At 37.9% G+C, this 14,117-nt stretch overlaps 1 protein-coding gene across 10 annotated transcripts in view; it reads right to left on the bottom strand.

The window, feature by feature from the left end:
• The window catches only part of LOC117079346 (serine/threonine-protein kinase Sgk3), a 196,272-nt gene that overhangs the window by 29,370 nt on the left and 152,785 nt on the right, over positions 1-14,117 (bottom strand). For all 10 annotated transcript variants that reach the window (XM_033203160.1, XM_033203166.1, XM_033203161.1 and 7 more), the window contains 3 exons: positions 11,273-11,360; positions 5,084-5,133; positions 2,438-2,495 (listed from right to left, as the gene is read on the bottom strand). In XM_033203160.1, the coding sequence (XP_033059051.1) occupies positions 2,438-2,495; positions 5,084-5,133; positions 11,273-11,360 (196 nt within the window). The remainder of the gene's footprint in view (positions 1-2,437; positions 2,496-5,083; positions 5,134-11,272; positions 11,361-14,117) is intronic.

Genomic DNA, 14,117 nt, shown 5'->3' with positions numbered 1-14,117 from the left:
AGGAGAATCACATGAAGCTGGGAGGCAGAGGCTGCAGCGAGCGGAGATAGCACCATTGCACTCTGCACTCCAGGCTGGGCAACGAAGTGATACTCTGTCTCCAAAAAAAAAAATTCTAAAAACAGGTCTGTGAAGGTATAAATAGTGGATACATAAGGTGGCCCCTGGAGATCAGGTGGCCCATCAGATGGCGAAAAAAGTTTTCATAAACTATATAGGATCAGCTGGTTATCCACATGGACAAAAATGAACTGTGATGCTATGCCTCCCATTATATGCAAGAACCAAATCCTGGTTAAGACTCTAGATCTAAACATTAAGTTTCCAAAAGATAATGCTTTTTTTTTTTTTTTTTTTTGAGATGGGGTCTTTCTATGTTGCCCAGGCTGGTCTTAGACTCCCGAACTCAAGTGATCTTCCTGCCTCAGGATCCTGAGTAGCTGGGATTACAGGTATGTGCCACAATGCTTTTGTTTTTAATGACAGATTTTTGTTTTTAAAGACAGATAATTTTTTTTTCTTAATGACAACTATCTCTAGCATTCCAATAGAATTTTGGGGATTTCGAGAGCAGGATTCATTTCTAACTTTCTATTGCTTATACTAGCACAATACTCAGCATGTAGCAGATAATTATTTGCTGAGTGAATAAACATACATGGGTTTAATCGCATAGCCACAGTTGCTAGTCTCAAGGAAACTCAGAAAACAAACTGGAGTTACCAAAAGCTACAAATACAGCAAAATATGATTAAACACTTACATATTCCATTTTTACTGAAGACTGAAGTACAGTACAAAAAAGCACTTAAATATATTCGATGATTCTGATAACTTCATCTATGATGCTTTTCTGTAAACCCTGGCCTTAAGTGATTATCGTTCCTTGGTATGGCTATACTGTCAAATTACATGATTCATCTGACACCGTAAGAAAATAAGCAGGGTCTTTACACATTCATTTTCTTCTCAAACTGTTATTTACAGAGCTGCTCATTTTGGTCTTTCCAGCTTTGGCTTAAATAGCATGTCTTCTGAAAAGCTATGTAAGTGGGAATCTTCCCTCAGCTGCCTATTGTCCTTTGTCATTTCACCCTATTCTTCATTTCCTGCACTGCTATTATTATTTGTACTTATTTACTTGACTGAATTTTTTTTTTTTTTTTTTTTTTTTTTTTTTTTTTTTTGAGACGGAGTCTCGCTGTGTCGCCCAGGCTGGAGTGCAGTGGCCGGATCTCAGCAGCTCACTGCAAGCTCCGCCTCCCGGGTTTACGCCATTCTCTCGCCTCAGCCTCCCGAGTAGCTGGGACTACAGGCGCTCGCCACCTCGCCCGGCTAATTTTTTGTATATTTTAGTAGAGACGGGGTTTCACCGTGTTAGCCAGGATGGTCTCGATCTCCTGACCTCGTGATCCGCCCGTCTCGGCCTCCCAAAGTGCTGGGATTACAGGCTTGAGCCACCGCGCCCGGCCTGAATTTTTTTTTTTTTTTTGAGATGGAGTCTCGCCCTGTCACCCAGGCTGGAGTGCAGTGGTGCGATCTCAGATCACTGCAAGCTCCGCCTCCCGGGTTCACGCCATTCTCCTGCCTCAGCCTGCCGAGTAGCTGGGACTACAGGCACTGCCACCACGCCCGGCTAGTTTTTTGTATTTTTTAGTAGAGACAGGGTTTCACCGTGTTAGCCAGGATGGTCTCGATCTTCTGACCTCGTGATCCGCCCGTCTCGGCCTCCCAAAGTGCTGGGATTACAGGCTTGAGCCACCGCGCCCAGCCAACTGAATATTTTTAATTGACTATTCCCCCAACCCTAGATTGTAAGCACCACAAAGGTAGTAACCATGTCACTACCTGGTTAGAAATTCTGTAATTTTCTAACCAGGGTCCAGAAGGGTACCTGGCACATAGTAGGTGCTCAACAAATACCTTCTGAATAAGTGAATTTTATTATAGAATTTGAGTAGATGCCTTTTCTCCCTAATTACTGTTAGTATTTTGAGGGTGGGGAAAGTATCTTAATTCCATTTCCTGCAAGCCAAAAAGTCCTGTGGCTCCCACCCATAAAGCATGAATTCCTTAAGTACTTATTTACTGTATGAGAAAATAAAAACACTTTAGGCTGGGGATGGTAGCTCATATCTGTAATCCCAGCACTTTGCGGGGTCAAGGTGGGAGGATCACTTGAGGAAAGAAATTTGAGATCAGCCTGGGCAAGAGAACAAGGCCCTGTCTACAAAAGAGTGAAAAAGTTAGCCGGGCGTGGTGGTGTATGAGTATAGTCCCAGCCACTCAGGAGGCTGAGAAGGATGGCTTGAGCCCAAGAGTTCATGTGTGCTATGACTGCACCACTACAGTCCAGCCTGGACAACAGAGTGAGACCCTGTCTCTAGAAAAAAAACAAAAACAAAAACCAAATAAAAACCTCACAAAACACTCTTACCTTGCCAAAGCTGCCTTTTCCAATAACTTTTAAGAAATCAAAGTCAGTTGGTTTGGCACTGAAATAAATTAACAATAAGAATTAGCCTCCTAGAAATTGGAAAGATTAACTTTTAAACATTTCTTAGCACTTCCCTCTTTAATAAATAAATGTTGGGCACAAAACACTTCAGCCTAGTAACTCCAGCTTTCCTGTTGAGTATTTCATCTTTCATATATAGTAGGTAATATGAATAGTAATAATATCTACTTTCTGATTAGATAAGGTATTTCATAACTTTAAGCCTCATCAAGTTCTGCTTAAGAGGAACTTCAATAATACTCTCTGAGAGAAAAGGATATGTGCATATCCTATAAGTAGAGTTTTGAACTCGAAATAGCTTCTATCTAAAACCTATTTTATTAACCATGGCCCAATGTTGTTGAGGAAATTGAATAACTATATAAATTAGTGATACATTCTAAGGACTATATAGCATGTGGTAATTCTTCTGAAAATGAAGCTGTTAGTTGGAACACCTAAAGACGCTAAGAATAATTTCTGATGGAGAAAAAAGTCATTACAGCGTTTCACATATAAACCACTTATTGTACATTAAAGATAAAAGACTTCTTAGCTTATTCTCATGGATGGCAATACAGGAAAGCCAGGAATAGAAAAGCAAGAGGGAATACTAAGACTGCCCTTTTATTTATGTTAACTTAACCTATCAAGTAAAAACAGCATTGGCTGTTATGTAGACAAAAACACAAGGAAGCAGAAAGGGGAGCTTAAGCAGCCAAAAGAGCCGTTTCCTCCAACACGGTCTGAATTCGTAAGTTGTATGGGAAGAGGGGAATAAATCCATTTGGATTTGAAATGTGCTTAATTATCAAAAAAAGAAAAATAGTTAATTCAAATATGAGAGTAAAACCAGAACTAGGTTAAATAATGACAGGTAAAGACTAGTGAGATAAACACTTAACTATATTTAGACGTTTTTCTTCTTCAAAAACCTGCTCTCTGGACTACTTTCTTCTTTAAAGATATGCAGAGGTACCAAAATAACTTTGTAAACAAATCTAACAGTGAAAAACATGCAGATCCCTCAAACATAATAAATAGGTGAGCTGAGGCCATACTCCAAGCCCCGCTGTTAACTGCTGGGGATTAACCTTAACTGAAAGTAAATTTCCATTTTTGGCCAGGCACAGTGGCTCACGTCTGTAATCCCAGCACTTCGGGAGGTTGAGGTGAGTGGATCACCTGAGATCAGGAGTTCAAGACCAGCCTGCCCAACATGGTGAAACCCTGTCTCTACAAAAATACAAAAATTAGCCAGGCATGATGGTGGGTGCCTGTAATCCCAGGTACTCAGGAGGCTGAGGCAGAAGAACTTGGGAGGGAGAGGCTGCAGTGAGTGGAGATCGCACCATTGCACTCCAGTCTAGGCGACAGAGCAAGACTCCGTCTCAAAAAAAAAGAAAAAAAAAAATTTCCACTTTTTGTGCTGCCATTTTTGTTCAATGCTATGAACAACAGAAAAGAATGCTTAAAACCAAACTTCCAGTTAGCATCCTATTTATCTGCTTTCCTTTGAAGCAAAAACTCTTCAAGCTAAGTTTTGAAAACTCCTTGTCTCTACCTGCTGTCCTCTCTAGTTCTCTAGTGAACCCTTTCTGATCACAGTCTTATACCAACTACCACACCACTGAAACTGCTCATTAAAAGTCACCAATGACTTTATGAAATCCAGTGGTCAATTTTCAATCTTCGTATTACTTGCCCTATCAGCAACATTAACAGTTAATTACTCCCTCCTCTTTCAGGCACTCTTCCCCTGACCTCAGGCAACCATATTCCTGGTTTTTCTCTTATCTTACTGACTGCTCTTTCTCAGTCTCTGTAAGCAGTTCTTTCCTGACCTCATAATGTTGAAGTGTCCCAGGACACAGTCCTTGGACCACTTCTCCCATCTGCCTATAATCATTCTCCAAGTAGAGCAAAAGGGTAGAGAAAGGGTAGGGAAAGCCTACAATGAAAAAACATTTCAGAATAAATGTAATATGCCTGTAAGGATAATTAAGTAAGTAAGGGCGGCAAGACCACATTCCTCCTCCAACCCATGGCAGACACTAATAATCAATTAAGTCTGGGAATATGGGGAGAAAGTGGGTAAACAAAGTTTAATAGCCTTTAATATTCTAATGTCCATTATGACTCCTCTGGAACAAGCTGGCTAACAACAGGAGTGCACCAATCACACCAAACACCAGCAGAATGTCAATTAGGCCTGCAAGGGTGCTTTTTCTCAGGGGACCTCATAGGACTTATGGTCCTTATGGTCCCTTGGGAAATATGGTCTACTGATTTTACACACACACACACACACACACACACACACACACACACCCCAGAAAACTGATGACAAAACAGCAGAACCCAATTAACAATTTGTGGATTAAAAGTTCCTTAGGGCTCTCCTAAAGCAATGAAAAGCTGGAGCAGTAAATCAGTCAAGCATATGATAGCACTGTATTCACTGTAACTATGGTTATATTTCAAAGGCCTCCAGTTAAATTAGTGTAATTATACATATCTGCATACTCTCAAAAAAGATCTTCCTAAAATTCAGTTAAAAAATTGTTTGGAACAAATTAAACATACTGAGGATTTCCAGATGGTCCCAGGTTGATGTTCTGTGAGGTAGAGTGTAGCTGTTAAGATGGGGGGAAAAAAACAACATTCTTATTGGAGCATCAAAAATTAATGTTTTGAAATAAAATATTTATAACTGTACCACAAATATTTGTTTTGTTGCCATGTTAAAGAAACCCAAGGTCCTGATTCTCAGTAAGGGTATAGACTTAACTTGGAAATACACATAATTGACAAAAATATAATCATTTTTCTCATGGTAATTTTCAAGAACTGTTGTAAGAAAAAACAATAAGCCAGAAATCAAGCTCTAAGTTTGCAAATGAATGAAATAAACTGAGGAAAGCTCCTTGGAGGAGGTGGGTATTGAAACCGCAATTTAAGAGGGATCACTTTTTAAAAAACTGGTTAAAAATGGCTTGTTTTTCAAGTTTTCAAATAGTTTATCAAAGAAATGATAGGATGATGACAATGATGATCGCAAATGCCGGGTTTTCAGTTTTAATTTGATGGTAGGTAAACATAGACAAAGCAAACATAGAAAGCAGTGCTTTTCTTTTCTTTTCTTTTCTTTTCTTGAGACAGAGTCTCACTCCAGGCTGGAGTGCAGTGGCGCAATCTCGGCTCACTGCAAGCTCCGCCTCCCGGTTTCATGCCATTCTCCTGCCTCAGTCTCCCGAGTAGCTGGGACTACAGGTGCCCGCCACCATGCCCAGCTAATTTTTTTGTATTTTTAGAAGAGACAGGTTTTTACCGTGTTAGCCAGGACGGTCTCCATCTCATAACCTTGTGATCCGCCCACCTCAGCCTCCTAAAGTGCTGGGATTACAGGCGTGAGCCGCCGCACCCGGCCTTTTCTTTCTAACTCTAGCACTGTGGTAGTGCTAACATTTTATATAGGCTTTTCTCTTTGCAACAGTTAACACAGTAAGCTTAAGTCCTGGTATTAATTTAGAAGCAAATCTTTATTTACCTAGTATGCTATAAATAATTTAAGTAATAAAAGATTCTAGTTCATTAATAATTAGCTAAAATTTTAACTCAAAAATCCCAGAAGATTAATCTAGTGATCCTATCAGAGTGAGCTTTTTATAAAAGCCAAGTGTAAGTAAATTCTGCTTCACATAAATAAACTTTAAAACTATACATTCAGATAATTAAATCAGTTATAAATGTTTCAAAAATGTATACTTTTATGAGTGTTCTATGTAATTATACTTCATATAAGCTATAAATATAAAAAAGCTTTTAAAAATTTCTCTAATCAGAACCAATCTTTTTTTTTTTTTCTTTTTTTTGAGATGGAGTTTCACTCTTCTTGCCCAGGCCGGAGTGTAGTGGCCCCATCTTCACTCACTGTAACCTCCACCTCGTGGGTTCAAACGATTCTCCTGCCTTAGCCTCCCAAGTAGCTGGGATTACAGGCACATGCCACCATGCCTGGCTAATTTTTGTATTTTTAGTACATATAGGGTTTTGCCATGTTGACCAGGCTGGTCTCGAACTCCTGACCTCAGGTGATTCACCCACCTCAGCCTCCCAAAGTACTGGGATTACAGGCATGAGGCACTGCACCCGGCCAAGAAAATTTTATCTTATCAAACTTCTTATTATAGACATATGTAATATATATTTTTACTTAAATTCATTTCAAATTTATAATCTCTAGAATATAAACTATTTCTTCAAATAAAGGGCAAATAATCTCATCCTTCAAAAGTTCTTAAGTTTCTGAGTGGGAGCGGTGGCTCATGCCTATAATCCCAGCACTTTGGGAGGCCAAGGTGAGTGGATCATCTGAGGTCAGGAGTTCGAGATCAGCCTGGCCAATATGGTGAAACCCTGTCCCTACCAAAAATACAAAAGTTAGCTGGGCGTGATGATGAGCACCTGGAATCCCAGCTACTCGGAAGGCTGAGGCAGAAGAATCCCTTGAACCCATGAGGTGGAGGTTGCAGTGAGCTGAGATAGCAGCACTGCACTCCACCATGGGCGACAGAGTGAGACTCTGTCTCAAAAAAATAAATAAATAAAATAAAGAAGTTTCTTATGAAGAAACAACATTGGCACCAGCATTGTAGTTACAATTCAAATTTATTTCCTATTGTTATACCTATAAAAAAAATTCATTAAATGAGATTAGTCCTGTTATGGCATAGTTTTAACATAAGAGTAGCCTTTAATGTTTAAATATTAGTGTTTCTTTCTACTAAGAAACTGCTATAAAATAATCAAACAAATAAATACTAAAAACGGAAGAAAAAAATAAATATTTCAGTGTTCCTTTGACTCTCACAATGTAATTCAAACTGAGTTGTAATTTTAATACACTTATTCTTTTAATGAATGTGCAGATAACTGGTTTAATTTTCCATTCTATAAATTTTTCTCATAAAGATGAAGGAAGGCTGGGTGCAGTGGCTCACGCCTGTAATCCCAGCAATTTGGGAGGCCCAGGCAGGCGGATCACAAGGTCAGGAGTTCGAGACCAACCTGGCTAACATGGTGAAATCCCATCTCTACTAAAAATACAAAAATTAGCTGGGCATGGTGGCGCACACCTGTAGTCCCAGCTACTTGGGAGGCTGAGGCAGGAGAATCACTTGAACCCAGAAGGAGGAGGTTGCAGTGAGCCAAGATTGCAACACTGCACTCCAGCATGGGCAACAGAGAGACTCCATCTCAAAAAAAAAAAAAAAAAAAAGGAAGAGGATTAAATATAGTGCAGATTAAACAACATGAACAACTTATCCCCTGAAGTATGTTAATATGTAATTAGATTTTATTATTTCGGCAAGGATTTCCCTAATGGAGCACATTTCTGAAATGATGAAAATTATTAGGATATATAATTAGACAACTGTACTTACTATTTCTGAAGACAATATCCAGTCACTAAATTGAGGGTGAAGTATAATTTCTTAACAGAATGAATACTAATTGAGATCATTTAAGTTTCTTGACTTCCCTTGGCCTCTATTTTTCTCTGTATCAATAAGGGGGTAGGTCCAGATGCCTTCTAAAACATTCCAGCTAGGAGCTTCACTTATTCACTTAAAAGTCCTTAATAGGCTGGGCACGGCGGCTCACACCTGTAATCCCAGCACTTTAGGAGGCCGAGGCTGGCGGATCACAAGGTCAGGAGATTGAGACCATCCTGGCTAACACGGTGAAACCTTGTCTCTACTAAAAATACAAAAAATTAGCTGGGCGTGGAGGCAGGCGCCTGTAATCCCAGCTACTCGAGAGGCTGAGGTAGGAGAATGGTATGAATCCGGGAGGTGGAGCCTGCGGTGAGCCGAGATCCTGCCACTGCCCTCCAGCCTGGGTGACAGGGCGAGACTCCATCTCCAAAAAACAAAAAAAAATCCTTAATAAATAGTTACAATTATACGACAAAGTATGGCTTTTTCCTTTTTTAAAAGAAATTCTTTTTATCAGTATTTTAAAACCTCAAGGGATTCTAGTGGAAGTTTCAGACATTATGGATGGAAAAAGAAAAAAAGGAACAAAACTCAGATTTAAAGTCAACAGTGGCAGAACCCAGAGATCTTTCAGCTTGGTTCTGTCTTCAAGTTGTCTGCAGTTGTCTTCCACTGCAAGGCAAGATAGTCTTCAAATAACCTAAACCTACCCAGTCTCACATGAGTAGCAAGCAAAACATGAAAAATTACGGTTACATAGATTTTAATCTTTAAAACATTACTTGAATATATTCATTTTTCAATTAAAAATACTAATAGCTGGAAAGTGTCAAAAATATTAGGAAAAGGGTTTTTTAAAATCCACAACCTTATCAATATATAATTTTGCAAATATTTACACTACTTTCATATAGTATTTGCATATTTTTTAAAAACTGTAAATCATACTGTGTGAATATGCATATACATTTTAAATAGTGATTTCGCTTAATATATCGAAGCTTAAAATCTGATCTTCAAAAATAAAATGCATAACATATATGGACAAACACTAAGTGACTGGTAAATATTTAGGTTGATTCTAATATTGTTTTTAGCAGATCATACAGAAATGAACATCTTTTGCTTTTTTCTGTGTGGATTATTTCATTTGCATCAATTCCTGATGTTAATTGTTTTCCAAAGAAGTTGCAGAAAATTATGACACCAATGATGACCAAGGGTGCTCGTTTTACCTTACTGTTATCAGTTCTGCAATATTTTATTTACATTTTTATTGATTTGATAGAGCAATAAAAATCTCTCTAAGATTTTCATTTGCTAATAGCATCAACGTTGAACATTTTCCTCTATGTTTTTTACTAAGAGTATTCCTTCACGCCCCATTTCCTTTGATCTACTATAGTGTTAAGTATCATTCTTTTCAAAAACCCATTTGTATGAGCTTTTCACACATACGTTATTTCTTGTTATGCCTTATTTATTACGAATGTTTTCCCGGTTTGTTGTTTCTCTTTTGACCAGCTACAGAGTTTTTTTTTTTTTTTTTAAGTTTTTTATATTGTCCTAGGAGCAACCATATCACAGATGTAAAGTTCCATTTGTTCTCTTAACTGAGAATCTTCTTGGGGTATCTGAGAAGGAAAATTACTACTTTACAGCAGTCACAAAAAAGGAGTATGTCTTTTTTCAAAATGAAGATTTCAGCCCTAGGACACTAATATTCCAATGCACCATGTTATCTTTTAAATCACAAAAACAGCCATAACAGAATTAACAGGCATTATAAAGAAAAACTGTGTTTCAACCCATCATCTCTGATTTTCATGTACATATTTAATAATAGTTGTTTAAAAGTTTGAATTATGTAGATATATTTATATAACATTTATAATAATTTAATTGCTACAGAGTAATAATTTGAGTTAAATTATTACAATTTACTTCTCCCACGTAACTAAGGTAAATGTTGAAAACATCATAATAAGGCACAAGCCTATTTTACTTATTGCCATCACGATTTAGTTTTAAAAACAACACTGGCCAGGTGTGGTGGCTCACACCTGCAATCCCAGCACTTTGAGAGGCCAAGGCAGGGGGATCAGGAGGTCAGGAGTTCGAGCAGCCTGGCCAATATGGTGAAACCCCGTCTCTACTAAAAATACAAAAATTAGCCGGGCGTGGTGGCAGGCACCTGTAGTCCCAGCTACTAGGGAGGCTGAGGCAGGAGAATCGCTTGAACCCGGGAGGCGGAGGTTGCAGTGAGCCAAGATCGTGCCAATGACTCCAGCCTGGGCAACAGTGCAAGACTCCATCTCAAACAAACAAACAAACAAGAAACAAAACAAGGCTACCCTATTCTGTTAGGAACACATATTAATTATGTATATATATTACAGAAATAAAAGTTAGTTGATGCCAACTGGTATGTGTGTACTGACTGTTCTGTATAGAAAATCCTGACAATGCAGAGGAAGTGGGATGTAATGTGGTTGAGAAGGCCTTTTCTGTTGGCCAAAATTCAAAATAGTTTCAAGTGTGGCAATAATGATAAAATAAGACATAAAGTGAAGAAAGCAGAATATAAAATTGTATACACTACGTAATTAAAATTAGGTAATTTTAAAACCCTATACATTAGAGAAGATAGGAAAGAAAATCACCAGAATGTTAAAAATTTCTAGGTGTGGGTGCAATAATATGGGTAATACTTTTCTTTTTACCTACTATTTTCAAATTTGTCTGATTAACCTATATTACTTTTTAGTATAAAAAGTACTCATTCTATATGTTTTATAAGAAATAGTGATCTGTGGCCTGGGCACAGTGGCTCATGCCTATAATCCTAGCATTTTGAGAGGCTGAGGCAGGTGGATCATTTGAGGTCAGGAGTTTGAAACCAGCCTGACCAATATGGTGAAATCCCACCTCTACTAAATGCAAAAATTAGCCAGGCATGGTGGCAGGCACCTGTAATCCCAGCTACTGGGGAGTCTGAGGCAGGAGAATCACTTGAACATGGGAGGTGGAGGTTGCAGTGAGCTGAGATTGTGCCACTGCGCCACAGCTTGGGTGACAGAGTGAGACTCCATCTCAAACGAAAAAAGAAATAGTCATCTGTAAGAGATATGTGCATTTGTTTTTATGCGTTCTACATAGTAGAAACTCTACTATGGATGAAATTACTTCATTTGAAGTAAGTGTCCTAAAGCCACTAATTTCATCTTTGGGGAATGGTACTTTTTCTATTAAGAAAGAAAATTCCTCTTAATACCTTCTGAGAACTTCTTTCATCCTCATCTTCAGATGGATCTGACTGGTGTTTTGGACTGTCCATTTGAAGGAATGCTCTGACATCTGGACTAAAAACAAAAATTAACTTTATTATAACTTCAAAAGCATTTCTACAGTGTTTCTCCCTTTTAAAAGGAAAATCAAAATAGAAGTAACTATATTAGCATTTACAGTAAGAAAGTCAAACAGAATCCATTAATATTCATTATTATAAATGTAATAAGCAAATTAATTTTTTTAAAATAGAGAAACAGACAAATGGGCAAACATATAAACAGGAAGTACATGGAAAAGAAAACCCAAATGGCAAGCATATTTGTGAAGACAGCTAACTTCACTAGTAATCAGAGAAATGTAAGTTAAAATGATAATGAGATATGTTATGTCCATTACCTGGCAAAGGTTAGAAAGACAGATAATACCAAAAGTTGATAAAAAAAAAAAAATAGGGTAAGAGAAATGCTCAAATATTGTTGGTGACCATGCAGAATAAAGCAACTTTTCTGAAAAAGCAATCTGGTAACACTTGGTAAAACTGTGTATGCATTTTCCCTGGACCCAGAAATTCTAATTTTTGTGGTAAACCATAGAAAAAATTATGTGCAGGTCCAGTGAGAGGCATGTAATTATAATGTTCATTGCAGCATTTTCTGTAACAGGAAGTTAGAAGCAAAATAGGCATTTATCACCAGGCAAATGAATAAGTCAACTATGGTAATTGCCTACAGGGAATACTAGTCAACAGAAGCAAGAAACTATAGCACAGTACCATTTATATATATATTAAATACTCACAGACACAAAACATCAGTCTGTTTACCGAAGATACACAGATATATAAGGACAAATATCAAACACTCTAAAGCGGGTATCAATGGGGGGATTAGGAAATGGCTATGAAGATGAAGGATGAAGAGAAAAAAATGGACTACAATTAGAGATGGCCCACAGATGGACTCATGACGGCTGTGGGGAATAATTAAATCTCCATACCTGGCACCCTCTCCCCCGTCTGTCCTTAATTATTTAATCAAATAATATATATTATTTGTAGGAAACTTGAAATTTGAAAAATTATTTTTAAAAAGAGGAGTCTTTAGCCAGGAGTGGTGGCTCATGTGTGTAATCCCAATGCTCTGTGAGGCTGAAGCAGAAGGATAATTTGAGGCCAGGAGTTGGATATCAGCCTGGGCAACATGGCAGGACTCTGTCTCCACAAAAAATAAAAACAAAAAAACCCAGGCATGATGGTATAAACCTGTCCTAGCTACTCAGAAGGCTAAGGCAGGAGGATCACTCGAGCCCTCGAGGCTGAGGCTGCAGTGAACCAAGATTGCACCACCGCATTCCAGCATGGGTGACAAAGCAAGAACTTGGCTCTAAAAATAAATAAACAAAATGGGAAAAAAATAAAAAGAAAAAGAATTGGGCTGGTGTAAATGTAAAATGGTACAGCCACTGTGGAAAACAGTTTGGTAGTTGCTTGAAAAGTCAAACACAGAGTTACCTTAAGACTCAGCAATTCCAAACCTAGGCAAAGACCCAAGATAAATAAAAATATATGTTCACATAAAAACTCATACATGATTTCTCACAGCAGCATTATTCGTAACAGCCAAAAAGTGGAAATATCCCAAATGTTCACCACTGGATGAATGGATAAACAAAATGTGGTGTTATCCATACAATGGGATATTATACAGCCATAAAAAGGAATGGAGAGCACTAATACATGGTGTAACATGAATGAATCTCACAAAAACTATGCTAAATGAACAAAGGCAAAAAAAAAAAAGTCACCTACTATACTTTCATTTTAATAGGCAAATCTGTACAGACAGAAAGTAGAATAGTGGTTGCCAAGGGTTGGGGGAGGAGAGAATTTGGAGGTAAAGTTCCTTTTTTAGGGGGATGAAAATGTTAGATTAGCTTTGAGGTGATAGAATTAGTGATAATGGTTGTAAAACATCGTCAATATACTAAAAACTACTGGGCTGGGTGCAGTGGCTCACACCTGTGATTCCAGCACTTTGGGAGGCCGAGGCGGGCGGATCAAGAGGTAAGGAGTTCAAGACCAGCCTGGCCAACATAGGGAAATCCTGTCTCTACTGAAAATACAAAAAATTGCCGGGTGTGGTGGCACGCACCTGTAGTCCCAGCTACTCAGGAGGCTGAGGCAGGAGAATCTCTTGAACCCGGGAGGTGGAGTTTGCAGTGAGCCGAGATGGCACCATTGCACTCCAGCCTGGGTGACAGAGCAAAACTCTGTCTCAAAAACAAAAAACAAAAAACAAAAAACAAAAAACTACTGAATTGTACACTTTAGAATAATTTAAATGGTGAATTTTTAACTTAATAAAAAAGGTTTATAAAATGTAGGGGTGGGGATTTTCAATCTTACCATAGAAGCAACCACTGTTAACATTTTGGCATATTTTATTTCAGTCTTTTTCTCTGCACATTTAAGATCACAATATATTTAAATTTTCACTTTAAAATTACATCATAAACATTTCCCTATTTTGTTAAAAACTTTGTAAACAATCACTTTTGATAGATGCATGATACATAACATGAATGTACTAAAAATTACTCAATGATTCTTCCACTTGAGGGTATGACTTCCAACTTTTCATTACCATAAACAATGCTGCAGTTGACAATCTTTGTGCATAGTATCAGAACTCTATGACTTTCAGAACAGATTTTTAAAAATAAAATTACTCATCTGAATTGTAAACCATTTTACAGTATTAAACAAATACAGTTTGTAAGACTGATTTCCAGACCAGTTGTACCAATTTATACTCTTCTAGCAGTATATG

The sequence above is a fragment of the Trachypithecus francoisi genome, unplaced genomic scaffold, assembly GCF_009764315.1.
Source record: "Trachypithecus francoisi isolate TF-2019V2 unplaced genomic scaffold, Tfra_2.0 Lachesis_group7, whole genome shotgun sequence".
Taxonomy (NCBI): domain Eukaryota; kingdom Metazoa; phylum Chordata; class Mammalia; order Primates; family Cercopithecidae; genus Trachypithecus; species Trachypithecus francoisi.
This window is presented reverse-complemented; position numbering and strand designations above follow the sequence as displayed.